The following is a 16,616-nucleotide window of genomic DNA, read 5'->3' as shown; positions in this document are numbered from 1 at the left end:
AGTTGCTCCTTTGCCTCGAAAATGTCAGGGGTCTTGTATGGTTATTTGGCACCCTCCTCTCTCTCCGTGGCTAAAATTAAACACAGATGGTTTGGCCAAGGGAAATCCGGGGCCTGCTGCTTGTGGTGGAGTCTATCGAAATGCTAAGGGTCTCTATCTGGGAGGTTTCTGCCAAGGAATTGGGGTCCAAACTTCTTTTCATGCAGAGCTTCTTGCGATAATCATTGGAATTGATCTTGCATTTAAAAAAGGATGGTATCACCTCTGGCTGGAGAGTGATTCAATGAGTGTTCTTCAATGTATTTTTTCTCAGGTCTTTGAGCCTCCGTGGTCGTTGCGGACTCGTTGGCTTAATTGCTTGAGTCAAATGCGTAGTATGGACATTAGATGCTCCCATATTTATCGGGAGGGGAACACGGTTGCAGACTCTATGGCTAATCTGGGTTTGAGCTCTTCCTCATTGAAGTGGTTTGCTTCCCCGCCTCCAGTGATCTGGTTACCTTTGCATTTTGACACCGTCGGTCTTCCTTACCAGCGTGGTTAAGATGAGGCTCTGTTTGCGAACTTCTACTTGCTGTACATGGACTTTGCTTGCTAGGTGTTGCAAGACTCCCTTCATTGAACCTGGAAGGTGTTGCTCTGTTTTACGGAGTGGGTGGGGCTGCTTGCAAATCTCTCATTGATGGGTGCAATGATGATTTCCGCAGTAGCTTGTTTAATAATTTCATCTGATCTTCCACTGTTGTCTCTTTTCCTTTTTCTTTTTGTTTGTTTAATCCTTAAATTGGTGGACTAGACAATAGTGGTGCTAGCTAGCTCGATCACGCGCGCAGAAGACCTTTTCCTTTGCCCGATGGTGGCCATGTGAAATTATGAAGCACAATAAAGCTTATGGTGACTTTGTCGGCTGCTGCTCTCGATGAGGAGCATTGCTTTCCAATTTTATGGTGGTGTTCTGCTTTCCTCGTCCCCACAACATTGCTAGAAAACTCCTGCAGTTTTGTTTTTGTATGGCTTTCATTGCTGTACCTTTTCTCTTCTTTGTTTCATGGGCAGGAACCTTCTAGATAGTTCTGCTTGCTTGTATCACTATGCATGGTTCCATGTTTCATTGCTGGCTTTTGGTCTAGCCCTCCAGCTGGTTTGTAATTTTTGTTTCTTCTTCCAATTAAAAGTTCGTGGGGGACAAAGTTCGTCCCCTCTTTAAAAAAAAAAAAAAAAAAAAAAAAAAAAAAAAAGGGTTTTATACAACGGTTTAGTTTCTAATCTGTAACAGATTCGCTTTGATTCATTTAGCCGTTGGCGTTTAATTTGCGGACACAAAGCTCCACTTGAAGTTTCGGAGATGATTTACCTTAATTATGATCATTCATGTAGCCTAATGTCTAGGTAACAGAAGCATAAAAACACAAGAAAAGTAGCACCCCTGGTTGCTTAGGCCGGTCCATTTGTTGATCAATCTTGTTTATAATGAAGTTGAGATTAGGCCCTTAAGAAATGAAGAAAAATTAAGCCATTGATTTCTCTGATTCTTTCGTATAATTGAGTGGAATAGTGACACTGAACATGTACTTTTAACTTGATGGTAAATAATAAGGCTTCTCTCAACCACACGGCAATGACATAGCACATTATATAGATCATATGGGCTTCCCAGTACGTTCTTACTTTCCTTGTGAAGATAGATACGTTACATACTTCTGACGGAGAGTCTTCGGTAAACGGCCGATCAACTTGGATAACGTATCCGACGGCTCAGATTTCACCACATACGCCGTGCACATTCACCCTCCGTGTACTGAAGAATTTTTGTACTTCTGAGCAACTATTTAGCTAGGATTCTGGATGCATTGATCATCATCGAATCATATGAAAAATTAGTTGCGTGTGTTAATTTGAAATAGCATAGCGACGAACATGAAATCTTTCAAAGAAATGTAGACATATATGAGGTCGATTCACCAATTATACAATACGCTAAAATGTCCACGAGTCCATCGTGCTTGTCCTAGTAGTACTCTCTTATATCTGTAATCTAGAAAGTAAAACAACAACCCAACAGTTTTATTGAACAGCAAAAGCATTCGATTTTTTCCCACTGTGCATCAATTATTTCTGTACTATCCCACATCACCCAACCCTATAATCTCTTTCCATTTTATAGTGTAATAATTGACGGTCGAGATATACAGGATCGATGTTGGAGCCTAGCTGCCTCTAATGAATAATTGTAGTTAGTATAGTAAGTTAACAGACTACTTTGAAGGTGCAGAGATCTAGCTATATGCCATTTTCATGAATGGTTCAGTCTTGCTAAAGAACAGATATCAATGAAATCATCCATGGCTGTTTGTTTGTGTTTGTCATGTTCGATCGCATCAGATGCCTGATAATTGGAATCCGATTCTCTCTGTTTGATCTGATGGAACACACAACTAGCTAGCTTGTCCTGCCAGTCACCATCTTTCAAATTATAACCACCGGCCTTTCAAATATCCTATAAATTGTTCCACTTAATTGTCATTTTCGATTAATTGATAACACCAATACCTCAAGCAACTCTTGATTCTGAACACAACGACCACTGTAAACCGAGCAGATAGGCACACAAGACCAATGGATATATAGAACCAGAATGAAACGGATCAATAAGTCACCTCTCTTACAAAAGCAAGTTTGGAAAGCAAAACAAAGAGAGAATCCCGAATGTATGAAGTTTCTTGTGAAGACAATCCCAGAGACAATAACAGTCTTCATCCTTGTTTACTAGAGATATAGCTTGTATACAATCAGACTCAATGATAAGAGGAAAATCTAGAGCAAATTTCTGATAGCGAAGAACCTAGTTGCTAAGACCAATAATAATACTCCAATATGCGGGAAGTACCAAGTTGCGAACTAGAGATTATGCTCCTTAGACAAAAGATAAGAAACAAAGGGGTTTTATAGGTAACCTGTAGGCCTAGGAGTAAAAAGAAAACTCCGGCCCAAACAAGGGGGGCTCATGGACATCACCAATTTCTAAAGGCTGCCCAGCCGAGGAGCAATAAATAAGTAGTAGGCGGCACAGAAGATAAATCTAGGGTTAGGTTTTGGAAGGATGGGTGGAGCAGCAAGGTTTCGGGCGAGGGCGAAGAAGAGGGCGGAAAAAGAAGGGGAGAGTAGTAGGAAAGCCTATGAGGCCCGGGAAAGGAAGAAACCCGACGAGGCTGAATCATTGCTGTATCTATGCACTTCCGAGATCTACGACCATAAAGGTTTAGCTGGATACCGTGTCCAGGTCATCAGATTGAGCGACTTGTTCATTCCTTCCGATACTCCCATCACCATATTTGGCCCCAAATCCAACTCCAACGAGGTGCTACAACAAGTTGCTTATTTAGACGGCGAACACGTTCCCGGCCATATGGGTTTTGGTGTCTTGGGCTCTCGAATTGTTCTGGCCGGCGGCTGGTTTCTCAATCCGTGGATGAGACGCAGACCAAAACCAACCTATGTTTTGGAGACTGATCGAAGTGTGGAACCCAACCCCAGGTTCATCAGCACCAGAGGTACTCCTAATCCTAAACCCCCCTATATGATTCCGGAATTGGAACCGGAAAAACCTCGTCCGTGGATGCGGGAGGTCGACGGTAAGCTATACGCTCTCTCTGGCGATTACATGGAAGTTGCGGTTTTTGAGGTATTTGACCCCAAAACCAATCGTGTGTGGGCTCCTCTCCCCAGTCTTCCACTTGGGAATGATAGGCCTCCCTGGAAAGCGCTTTCTTCATCCTCCTGTGCAGTTGTAGGCACCAAGATCTTGGTCACACTTACGTTAGACTCTAGGGAGACAGTAGTGAAGATACTCTGCTTCGACGTGGCTCACCCTGAGAGATCATGGACTAGACTTGAACCTCCCTGGTGGCAGTTTCATAGTTCTTTCCCCGAATTTTACAACGAGGTTTTAGTGTTGGACTTGGAGGATGACGACTGTGAGAAGCTATTGTTTACTTATGATTTTGCTTATTGCCAAATACGAGTCTCCAGCATGAAGCTGTCCAATGAAGGTGAACCTAATTGTATTCAACCGCTAGATGAGATAGATTTGCCTGATGAGTTTAAGAACATGGATGATTTTTTAGCAACTTCATACAGCTGTGCCCATCTTGGAGGTCGAAGGGTATGCTTTTCATTTGTGCATTTGCTAACTCTTCTCGTGTTCGCTTTCGAATTTTCCTATCCGATTTCTGGATCATTCTCTGTCAAAGCCCTGGGTCATCACCTGTTCAAATACAACTCGAGTGAGGAACTTTCTTCTGTCAAATTGGGTGGTTGCTTTGTGCTGTAACTTCATCGCTTGGTAAGCCCTTTTATTTACTTAATCATAAGCATTCCATATTTCATGATTTCTAGTACTAAATTTGTTTCAAGGTATGTAGATTTCTTTTAATCAAGCTTTTACACACACACACACGCACAAACACATATAGATATACATATATATACACACATGTTATCAAGCACATGTAAGCATCTAGAGTGTAACAATGTCAATTTAGGCATACAGTTTTTAAATCCTATTGTCGTCCATGATCTTAAACTTGAGTTAAATGGACACTGATTGAGTCATCAATTTCAAACAGTATATCAATCATACCCATCAACTATAATACACCATCCTCTTCATTAGGGCCGTGTGTTAGGTAACTAAATTGAGCTTTTTGAGCTGCTATTGAACATTATGAAGATTGTTGGTGGAACAGAAGCTATCTGTGGTTTTTATTCTTAGATATCGGCATAGACCTTGTTGGTGCTGTGTGTGCCTGCTACTGCAGTAGATGTGGTTAGGATCGAAGAAAACAAGTTTGCTCTAAAGGGGATTAGTCAATTTAATTTAGATATATTGTTTCGCTGTCTAAATAAGCCCTAAAAGGGATTAGTCAATTTAATTTAGTCGCACTAGATTAAAGAATTCATCTACTCATCTGTGTTGATGTAAACATCTCTACTTGTTTGCTTATTCAATCAGTTTCGACCCTTCTTTCAAACAGTCTATGCATGGCTGTCAATGTGACTGTTATTTCTTTGTTATAATGGGAGTACGCCCTAAAGGATTAGCCCATTTAATTTTATGGGAACATAATTTTAGTGAAGAAGTGTGACATGGCGCTGATGTGCCTGACCTATTTCCGGCCGTTGGGGCAAGTGCCTAACCCTGATGGGCAGGAGGGCAGGGCTTTCGCCCCAAAAGCTGGGCCATGAGCCTTGTTGGGGCGGCTGTCTCTGCAGATCTTTGTGGTATTAGCATATGTTTAAATGTAAATTAGAATCTTGAAGGCTGAAGAGGGAAAAGGTTCCATGTAATTGTCTACCGAATACTTTCAATTGACATTTGTCTTGCTCACACTCCAATTGATACCTTTTGGAACTGTAGCATCCAAAGCACGACTTGAAATTTTTCATGTAAGTGTCAACAGAATAGTTCCAACTGACAAGTGTCTTGTCTCTCGGCCCGATAGCCCCTTTTCAAGATCTACATATATTTACAGATAAAGTGTAAAATCATTTTTTACAGATATTTCTTCACTTTATTGGGGATATATCCTAAAATTCTTCACTTTATCGGAGATATATCACAAATATCGTAGACCAACGAGCGACTTTCAACCACCTAGAGTATTTTTTTTTGTTTTTATAAACCTATTATAACTTGTGGTGTATAGGTTGAAGACAAAATAAAAAAATTAATTAAAAAAAAAAAACGAAGAAACAGACAAAAAAAAAAAAAATCTTTTATTTATTTATTTATTTATTTTTATCTTGAAATGACCATTTTAACCCTCAAAAGTCAGAGTTAACGTCTAATTTGGACGGAATATGAGAAATTGGACACGACTGATTGAAATTGGAAAGTTTGGGGGGTAAAAAATCAAAATTGAAAGTAAAGAGGGTGAAATGATGACACCCCCAAACCTCAGGGGGGTAAACTGTAATTAATCCATTTTATTACCATAATGAACTAAGTCTCCAACATAGAGCACTTCCCCTTCAAGCTTTTGTTTTTTTGATACGATTGCCCCTTCAAGCTCTTACATCATAATTTGCATCACATAACTTAGTGTTTTCCTAACCAAAATATGAGCAATTTGTTTTTCTTTCAAGACACAAATTCTAATTCCACCTTCAATTTCCCGGCGTCATCCATCCCGGCACCCACCTTCAATTTCTTTTTCCTTTTTCTTCTTAAGAATAATGGGAAGTTCCACTTTCAAAGCGGGCCCAATTTTACTCGAAAACAAAAAAAGAACAAGAAATCTTACCCATCTCCGAAGGAAAGAAGCAATTGGGAAAAAGAGCGTGAGCTGGAAATCGGGACAGTAAAATATAATAAATTATTTTTTAGATGTGAACTATTAGCACTTGTGGCCTAAGTCCAAGACAAGCCGAGGGTATTGAACAGCTTGTTCTGCTTTTGACATATACTTGCAACTTTTTTAACAAGTGAATACTGTTTCACCCTACTCAAACGAGTTTATATGCATTATTATTATTATTATTATTATTTTTAAAAGCAAATTGAAATCAGAGATGTCAAATCACTAAGTGCATTATTTGAGTCTATTCCCACAAATCTCCACTGTTATAAAACAGAGTCTTCAAACTACTCTAATCACCCAAAGTAGTTTGCAAGTGCTGTGCATCAAAGCGAATGCACAATAATGAATAATCACTCTGTATATCCTCTACGTTGAAACTTGAAAGCGACTTCTGTGTTTGTTAATTTTCGCATGTCACCGGCGCGCCTCGTCTCTTCTTTTGGTAGGTAGCCTAAGCATGCTACATAAATCCATAATTTGATCTATATATTTACCCTTCTTTAGCCTAAACCTGATTATTTAGAAAGCGTCGAGGACTAGGAGGTCTGGATGGAGCTGTTCAAAGAGCTAATGACCCCAACTACTCTTGTAGCAAAACACCGAGCTAGGGTGTGATACGAAAAATCCAAGGTTCACGGGTTCTTCTCCTCTGTCACTCAGCTCTCATCAATTATTGGCATGCCAACCTTCCATGCAGGCACACTTTGTTTCGGGTAATTTTTGGGGTGGGTGTAAAATCTCGTGAAACCCAATTTCTTGACCACATGCCCATAACTGCTCGAACAATCTCGACCCAAAAAACTTTTTGTGAATTTTCATAATAGAAAAGGAAGAACACTTGGAAGAAAACGTTTTGTTTTACATTTTGATGTTCCATGAGTTCATACACCTTCCATAAATCATGCTTAACACATAAAAACTTCTTTAATCCTTTTGCGGAAATTTTTAAGAGAAAAGTGTGTTCATTAGGTATGACATGGTTTTACACAGGGGCGGAACCAAATGGTGGGCTATCTAGGCTGCAGCCTCAAAAACCTCAAAATATATGTATATTTCCTTTCAGCCCATACCCAAAGGAGAAAAGAAAAAAAAAAACTATCTGGAGACTGGAGCTACTCGACTTGAACCCACAAACCCCCAAACCTTTTGTGATAAACCACACTCCCCAAATTTTTGAAATTTCAAACCGCCAGCTATCTTCACAGATCATCATCATCATCGTCCTCCTCACCTCTCTCTCTGTTTCTCTCTCTCACCATTTTCAATTTCTGTTTTTTTTTTTCAATTAATTTTGAAATTCCATCAGAACCAGCCAACGTGGAATTTCAATCTGGGAGAATGGAGGTGCCGAGGTGGTGGGTTTCCGTTTTTGATTCTTTGGATTTTTGTGGGGGGTGTAATGTGATGAACACCCAAAAGTTCCAAATCTTTGACTCTGTTCCTGCCTAGCTAGAGTGGAGGTGCAATTAGAGTTGCTTTTGTTTGTTTAATTGTTTGTTTGTTAGACTCTGGGCAGTGGCGGATTTTGATTACAGGACTTGACCTTTTGTGTTCTGGGTCATCGTTGTTCTTGCTGCTTTATACATTCCCAAAACTGGGTTTCAACTTTCAAGGTTAGCACAACTTTTGGAATTATTCTGTTTAGGTTCATATCTTTCATGATATATCGCATTGGCTTGAAGTTGTGAGTATATACCTAGGCACCTCTATACATTCAATTTTGTAAAGAGAGCTGTGAGCTGTCGTCATTGTACCAAAAAAAAATCTATAGAGAAATTAGTCTAATTTAACTGATTGTCTAATTAGCCTAGACAGGTTTTGGATTCTGGATCCGTCACTGGTTTTACACCTCATCAAACTCCAGTTTAGAATGGTTTGCATGAAGCACGCGAAATTGAGAAAATGTCTTGGAAATTGGAGGTTGATAGCAGATTTTGGGAGGCTTCCACCATTTCTCTAAGTCATCTCATCTCATATGAGTCTTTAATATTCAACATTTTAACAATAATGAGAAAGGAGTATGAGAGTATGAGACTCACTCGATGCGGTCAAAGTGAGTGAAATCATGTGATTTTGTGATGGTGTAAATGGGACACTGGGACCAATGTTAGCAGGGACTGGGTCAACACAAACTCGCCCACAAGTTTCTGGGTTAAACCATGTTATTGGTCATTAACTTTATCAAGGGCTCAAAGCCCACCATGACAAAAAACTGATTTAGCCATTTAGGTTCGTTTTCGGTCTAATTTAGGATAATTTAGCATAAATCGTAAAATAGTTGCAGCTTTTAAATTATAAAAACTGTTTTTTTTATCAATTTCTATAAATAACAACTTATATCAGTTGCTTTATTAATTTTACCAAACACATTTTTGTTACTTAACTTATAAATTAAGCTACTTTATGGTATGCCAAACTGGGTCGAAATCCTTTTGGTGACACTTTTCCACCTCCTTCTTCATTCATCATCTGCATCAAGTGATCAAACCATTCAACCTCTTCTGGCTTTTTATCGAACCCGTGAAAAGGATATAATAACCCGCACGCGCCTTGGCCAGCTTACCAACTGGACTACACAAGATTCTATGCATCGATGGGGAACTAAATTAATTATATTCATTTATACCTATATATACTCGAAACTCAAAGTCGGAGGCCTCCAATTTTCGGAGGCCTTGTGCGGTGGCTTACTACTTGCACACCCTCAGGGCCGCCCCTGCATGTGGCTAGTGTTGTACTTAATAGTGTCTGTTTTGTTTTCTTTTTAAAGCAGACACATTAATTTCATTAATAATGCAAGATTATATGATAACCGTCCGTTGCATGAACATAAAAATATATACATAAAAATCAATTTATCTTATTTGAGATTAGCTTAACAGAGTTGAGAATGTACATAAAATCAGAAAACGTACAAAAACATAATGATCCTTTTTTTTTTTAAGTGGACTTCTTCTTCTTCCCAAATTTGAATGATCAGAATCTGGAGCTTGCTTGAGACTGTTTTTAGAAAAGAAACGTAAAGGAACTTGATTGGTCCCATTCTCACTGAACTTTTAATTCTTCACACGTGTTCTTATTGTATAGTATACCCATGCGGCCATGTTGGAGTGTTATGGGCACTTGGGCAGGGCAGAGTTCGCCAGTTCGGGGCCACCCTGCAATGACTCAATATGTGTCAATTTTTTTTTTTGAGAATTAAATAAACCTTAAATAAATGTGGCACTTAACTAATGAAAAAACAATATTTACAAAAACACATATATATATAAATAATGAAAAAAAAAATTACTAAAAAGAAGAATATTAATAATTAAAAAAAATGAGATAAAACAACATAACGAAAGTCAAGTTTTAATTTATGCATAATTATGTAAATGGTGTTAGGCATCCCCGCAAATGCTTACAAGCTCAGTAGAGTAAAACAAAACTAAAAAAGAAAAAGCCCAAGTACATTATCGTAATCCCAATATCATCTGCAAGGAGTTCAAGCTCATTAGCGAAATCCTAGCCACAATCGCACCGTGCACCGTCCCCAAACTTACAAATTGATGTAGAGGAATTGAGAAGTTAACTTATTATTTTGTTATTTATCAAAGTATTTTTCGGATGTTAGAAACTATTGACATCCACGTTAAATGATAAAGTGAGTTTTATTATTGAGTATAAAAGTAAAGTCAGCATTTAATTTAAGCTCCCTTGTGCTATGATTTTTCTTTTTCTTTTGCCAAAGTTATTATAGTCAATTACAGCTTCACAGCCTTCACTGTATGGTGCACTGCAAATGTCGTTCAGGGAAGGAAACAAAATCCAATAATTCAGACTGGTTTTGTCGAAAAAAAATAATTCAGACTGGTTTGGCTTTATTGTAGAGAATTTCCAATCCTCACGGGAAGAGAATAGTACATGACATCAACTTAGGGGTAAAAGAGACAAAAAACTGTTTTACCTGACTAAATGATTGTAAGCCACGAAACTTACAATTATTTACCATTCTACTCTCAGCCTTCGATTTTAGATCCTATGGCGAAGTTCTTTAAAAGGGTAACTGTATAGCACAATACTTACTGTTTTGTGTTGTACCCAAATAAAATTTTTCTTTTTTCTATTGGTTCATCGTTGACATTGATGGCAAAGGCTACATACGGTGCTCTGGAAATACCTATATATATATACGAAAATTCTGCTATCCACCTAGGTGGTGCTCACCTGGTGACGTGGCAGAACGAGAGCCACTAATTTCATTTCGGTTTCTGGACTTCTCACGTAGGGTTCAGAATTTGCCGTTAGTCCATTATAGCCATTATTGGGTCAGGGTACTGCGCCGGCTTCGGGTCCAGCGGGTTGTTGGTGCTCCTTACGCCGTCGATTCGGATTTCTTGGAGACATTTGGGATTCATTGGATCTCCATGGCAATTTTTAAGATCTCTAGCGCCTTTAATAAGAGTTTCAATTAACTACCAGAAAACATGCTTTCTAAGGTCAACTTTGAGTTTAATTGATCTGTTTGAGACATTATTCTGCGAAATGAGATTATTCTGTTTTAGACATTGAAACTGAAAAGCACACATAAGATTAACAAAAGAAAGCACTCCATTTCATTCCATCCGACATTCGTCTAACTATGATAAACAGTCGAGGGAACCTTCCTTTCCTTTTAGCCCACAGAAAAAACGAGTTCCCAGTAAACATGAGGCATATGCCAGCAATGCTGCAACATTAAGAGTAAACCAGAGTCACTAGTAGAAACGGGAAAAAGAAAGAAAAAAAAGAAGTAAAAATCCCAATTATGGTATCTGGTATACAAAGAACAATAAAAACAATAAAACAATTAACCAATTAAACAAAGAAGTGTATTCTAGCAAGCCTTGAAGAAACCCAGAAACAGAAAGAAGAAAAGTCCCAAATAGGGAAAAAAACCCTAAATTTTGTAATTGAAAATCAAACAAATGAGAAAAGAGAGAGAACCCATACTCTAGATGTGCTTCTTTGCTTCCAAGTCTCCAACTTTTGACATGAAAACTTCAAGGGAGGATGAGACCATAAGAGAACTACAATTTTCATGAGAGGAAGAAAAAAAGAAAGCTTGGGTTGCAACAATCGTGCAACCTGAGACGAGTTTCTAGTATCAATAACGAGAAGACCTGGATTTTGGGTAGAGAACCAGACTTTGGTTGCATCGCTGGGAGTCGGGTTGGAGAACTGGATTTTGGTCGGAGCAGTCGAGACGAGAACTCTGGCTTTGTCATTGACTCAGAGGAGTCGGGTTGAAGCACAGAGCTATATATTTGACCCGCGATTGTTTGTGGAAAATCTCGATCTGAGCCGTTCAATTTCATTTAAAGCAATGGACGGCTGAGAATGACACAAAAGCAAGTAGTGTGTGTGTGTGTGTGTATATATATATATATATATATATATATATATATTTAAAAGAAACGCATAAGAGTGATGAGATCATCTTGTCACATGCATTGCTCAAAAGAAATAATACTCTTTCTTGCTCAGAAGCAAGTAAAATATCTATCTTCACATGAAAAGTAAGAACGTACTGGGAATCCCATATGCAAAGTAAGAAGACTCCTAATCTCAGAGACAATAACTCAATCAGCTGCTTAACAGTCCTCATTCTTGTTTACTAGAGATACAGGTTGTATGCAATCAGACTCAACGATAAGAGCAAAATCTAGAGCAAATTTCTGATAGTAAAGAACTCAGTTGCTAAGAGTCTAAGACCAATATGTGGTAAACCGTAAAGGGAAATATTGGAGTAATATGTGGGAAGTACGTACCAAGATACGAACTAAAGCTTATGCTCCTTAGACAAAAGATTTACCGTACCATATTTTAAAAGTATGGGTTGGGCTATTGTTAGTAGATCCGCCACTGATGTCGACTGTCGAGCATAAACGAAGGAGTTGCAGAGTACGTAGGTACAAGATAACCTAGGTAGACGGGGAGGATTGAAGATACTGAAATAAATAAATAGTGTGAAGCTGACAGTGCAGAGGTAACCTGTTGGGCTTAGAGTAACAAGAATATTTCTAAAGGCGGTCCAATTTAAGCCCGCCTAGGAGCTATAAATACTGAGCAGAAATCATAAGATAAATCTAGGGTTAGGGTTTCGAAGGATAGACGTACGGATGGGTGGAGCAGCAAGGTGTCGGGCGAGGGCGGAAAAAGAAGGGGAGGGTAGTAGGAAAGCCTACGAGGCTGAATCATTGCTGTATCTTTGATGATCTCTTGGATGCCAATGGAGTGAAGATTAAAATTGTACCATGTTTTAGCAAAGTTTCACTTACATTTTAGTTCTTGATCAAAAGCACCAAAATAACAAAAAATTATCCCACTTACCTCAGCAACAGTTTTTTCTTCCCACCTACACAATTTAACAACAAATGACTATTTTGCCCTAAACACAATTAATAAATTACAGCTTCACCACTCAATATCAGTCTCTCTGACTCTCTCTCCTCTCTCCCCCATCTCTCCCAACTGACCTCCGGTTCTCTCTCCTCTGGCTTCGGCGATCGACCCAGTCCTCTCTCTCCTCTGGCTCCGGCGCTCTACACGACCCTCTCTCTCTCTCCCCTCCAGCTCCGGTGACGACGCAGCAACTCGGAAATCGGAGGAATTCGGCTTCGTTTCTGGTTTCATGTGGTGTCGCCTTCCGTCCTCACCGCCCTCAGGGGCATCGCCGCGGACCTCAGCGCCGCCCTCAAAACGATGTCGTCTTACTCCAAAGGCAAAATCTTCGTCCTCATCCACTGCCTCTCCCTCTGCAAATCCCTCAACGAAAACACCGTCGCCGTCTCCGGCTGGCTGGCCCTCCTCGACTCCGCCGTCGAGGACCTCCTCGATCTCCGCAAAAAAAATCGCCGATCTCTCCAGAGACATGAAGCAAGCTCAATTCAAAGTAAGTGAAGTAATCCAAGCTCTGTAAATCAATTCCTCATTGTTGTTCGAAATTGAACCTCTCAGTATTGAAATTTAGGTCACAGAGAACAAAGAGAGAACTGATTTGGACCAGGCCGATCCCGTCACGGCAAGGCAGACGACCATCATCCACGGAGGACGTCAGCGACATGGAAATGAGTGAATTAGATCGGGTTTCGAGGAGGCTCTGGGCTCGAGCTCCCGGAGGACGTCAGCGACATCATCCACGATCTTTGCCTCGCCGGAAGACTACTTCCGGTCTCGGGTCTGCAGTTGGAAAGATGGGAGAAGATGACATGGGTGCCCAGATCATTTTCTGGTGCCCAATCAGTTTTTTTTTTTTTTTTTAAGTAACGGGATAGTGAAAGAAAAGAAAATTTTGAATGTCTATTGGGGGGCAATAGACGTTTTGAATTGATGTAATCTCCTCTTTTTTTTATAATCAAAGTTTTATTTGTCTAAATTTAGGGAGATTAATTCTTATTCTAGCGATTGAAAGTCCTATTGGAGGGCAATAGACGTCTATTGGGGAGCAATACATGGCTGATAGTCATCTATTGAGGGGCAATACATGGCTGATAGTAGTCTATTAGGGGGCAATAGAGGTCTATTGTCCCTCTATTGGGGGGCAATACATGGCTGATAGTCGTCTATTGCCCCTCTATTAGGGAGCAATAGAGGGGCAATAGATGTCTATTGGGGGCAAAAAAACTTTCCGGTGAGATTTTCAGCAAATTCCGGTGGGCGGTAGCCGGTGACTGGAATCCGGCGAAAGTTGACCGGAATCCGACGACCGTTGACCGGATTCCGGCGGCCGGTGACCGGGCTCCGACGAAGTCTCTCATGGTTTCTCTCTCTCTCTCTCTAAGTAATAAAGGGGTGAGGGTAAAATGGTATTAAAAAAAATTAAAAAACAAAAAAAAAATCTTAATGGGGTATTAGGGAAGACCTCCTTAGAGTGTTTTAGGTAAGAGGGAATTAAAAAAACTTAATGGGGTAAGTGGGAAAAAAATCTCTAAAAATGGTGTAAATGGACAAAAACCCAAAAATCAATCATTCTCATACAGGAGAAAAGATCCTATTCCTAAAAGAAATAAACTTCATATACATCGCATCCAATTGTGAAGACACCACGATCCCTTGTGAATAAAGGATTGATTAATTACTTGTGCGTCAAGTATAGGAGTGTGCCTATAAATAGGCAACAAACTTTGCATGTTCTGTCATTCTCAGAAACTCTCTCTCTTGTTCTCTTTCTCTCACCAAAAAAGCGCAAGTAATCAATTTTGGGATATATAAAATCAGAGCAGCCATGGCTTCATCGTCTGAGGAACCACCACAGCAGCCACAGTCAGTGAAGGACTGTCTTTACAAGACCAAGCTCATTCAATTCTTGGACCACACTGCCCCTATCGTCCTCCAGAACGACAATGGCCCCTGCCCTCTCCTCGCCATCTGTAATGTTCTCTCCCTGAGAAACAACCTGAACTTGAGTGCAGACACTACAGAAGTCTCTCAAGAAAAGTTACTCACACTCGTTGCTGAAAGATTAATTGATTCTATTGATAATAAAGATGCTGTTGCCGATGCTATCGATCTACTCCCTCGCCTTGCAACCGGAATCAACGTCAACATAAAATTCACAAGGATAAGTGATTTTGAGTCTACTCCAGAACGTGTAATATTTGATCTGCTAGACATCCCACTATATCATGGCTGGATAGTTGATCCCGTGCTAAATGAGACTGCTAATGCAATTGGGTCCAAGTCCTATAATACTCTTATGGGGGAGCTTGTTGCACTGGAAACACAAAATATGACTGCAACACTCGGTGTGCCTTCCCCAAGCCTTTCTAAAACTAGATCTTTTGTTAAGTCTCTACATTCAGCTTCTTCTGATGAACCAAAGGTAATTAAAGCAGGAGACCGTGAAGAAGAAGCAGCGTTGTTAATGGCCTTACAAATGTCTATGGGTGAGCTTTCAACTTCAGTGGGTGATCCTGAATGCAGTAATTCTCATCAGTCAGAACTGTCTGTACAACAAGGGGAATTGATCAGGACTTTTTTGAAGAACAATGCTAGTCAATTGACTTACTATGGCCTTTTCTGCTTACAAGATGGCCTTAAAGAGCAGGAGCTCTGTGTTTTCTTTCGAAACAACCACTTCAGTACCATGTTTAAGATCAATGGAGAACTTTATCTTTTGGCAACTGATCAGGGTTACCTCAATCAGCATGATTTGGTGTGGGAAAAGCTTAATGAGGTGAATGGAGATACATTGTTCATGACTGGCAATTTCAAGGAATTTAAAGTTGAAAACCAATCAAATGAAAATTGGACCACTGCCGACTACCTTGCCAGCATTGATAGTGCAGCTTCAGCAGGCTTCGATATAAATTCCGATCTGCAATTGGCAATTGCTCTGCAACAACAGGACTACTGTAGCGGAAATTCAACGAAGCTTGACGATGGAGAAAAGAGTGGTCTAGTTCTGACTCCTCCTCAAGTTCTTGAAGGGTCCAAGAAAAAAACTGTTCTTGTCAATTTCATGGAGTACTGTAGGGCTATGGTTAGGGAGCCGGATCATGTAATGAGTTTCATGCTTGCGGAATTGGACACGAGTGGATCGCTTGATGAACAGCTCAGGTTAGTTGTGAAGGGAAGATTTTTGCCAAAGAAGTTCGGAGCAATCTTGCGGAAATATGTCAATCAATATGTGATTTGCTTCGCATGCAAACGTACAGACACTCGACTTTCGAAAGAAAATCGGCCCAAGTACCATCTTATATGCGAGTGGTGTTGTGCTTCGCGATCAGTTGCTCCTATTAAAGCTGGTTTTGTTGCCAAAGTTGGAAAAAGGAACGGTGCGGCATGATATGTTCTGAGACTTGATTATACTAACCAATGGCTATTACTCTTAAATCAGTTAAGAGCGAAATTTGAGTTTGAGTGAGGATCTAGTTTTGGTGTTTAAGTTTTAGTAGATTAAACCTTTGTTTACCTATTGTTATTGATCAATAACATGCAAGTGTGCGAGTATCTTTCTAATTTTTAGCTTTCGGTAAATGTTGCTTTTCCAAACCTCTTTGGTTTGGTCACCCTCTTTGTATTTCTTGTTTTATTCTTGAATAAATTTTGAGAAATTATATTTGCACATAAGCTGAATTTTTGTTTCAAATGGTCATGGGATCATCATGATATTCTCTCTGTTCTGCCTGAATATAATTCAACTAGTCACTGCTCAACGAGTGCGTGGTCGAGATCAGTTGCATCTTTATAGTGGTAGGAAGGAGACTGCTGTTTATGCTACCGACGTAAATA

General features: G+C 39.8%; 1 protein-coding gene across 1 annotated transcript; it reads left to right on the top strand.

Moving 5' to 3' along the window:
• The first annotated feature begins 14,590 nt into the window (after positions 1 to 14,590).
• On the top strand, positions 14,591 to 16,367 carry LOC133718415 (uncharacterized). The gene has a single exon (XM_062145248.1). The coding sequence runs from the start codon at positions 14,608 to 14,610 to the stop codon at positions 16,168 to 16,170; it is 1,563 nt and encodes a 520-aa protein (XP_062001232.1). The 5' UTR covers positions 14,591 to 14,607; the 3' UTR covers positions 16,171 to 16,367.
• Positions 16,368 to 16,616: the final 249 nt, after the last annotated feature.

Source organism: Rosa rugosa, chromosome 6, assembly GCF_958449725.1.
Source record: "Rosa rugosa chromosome 6, drRosRugo1.1, whole genome shotgun sequence".
Lineage (NCBI taxonomy): Eukaryota > Viridiplantae > Streptophyta > Magnoliopsida > Rosales > Rosaceae > Rosa > Rosa rugosa.
The sequence above is the reverse complement of the archived record's forward strand: the minus strand, read 5'-3'. Positions and strand labels throughout refer to the sequence as shown.

What these genes read in the sequence shown, in the direction of transcription:
- LOC133718415 (XM_062145248.1), top strand. Translation starts at nt 14,608, where the DNA reads ATGGCTTCATCGTCTGAGGAACCACCACAGCAGCCACAGTCAGTGAAG.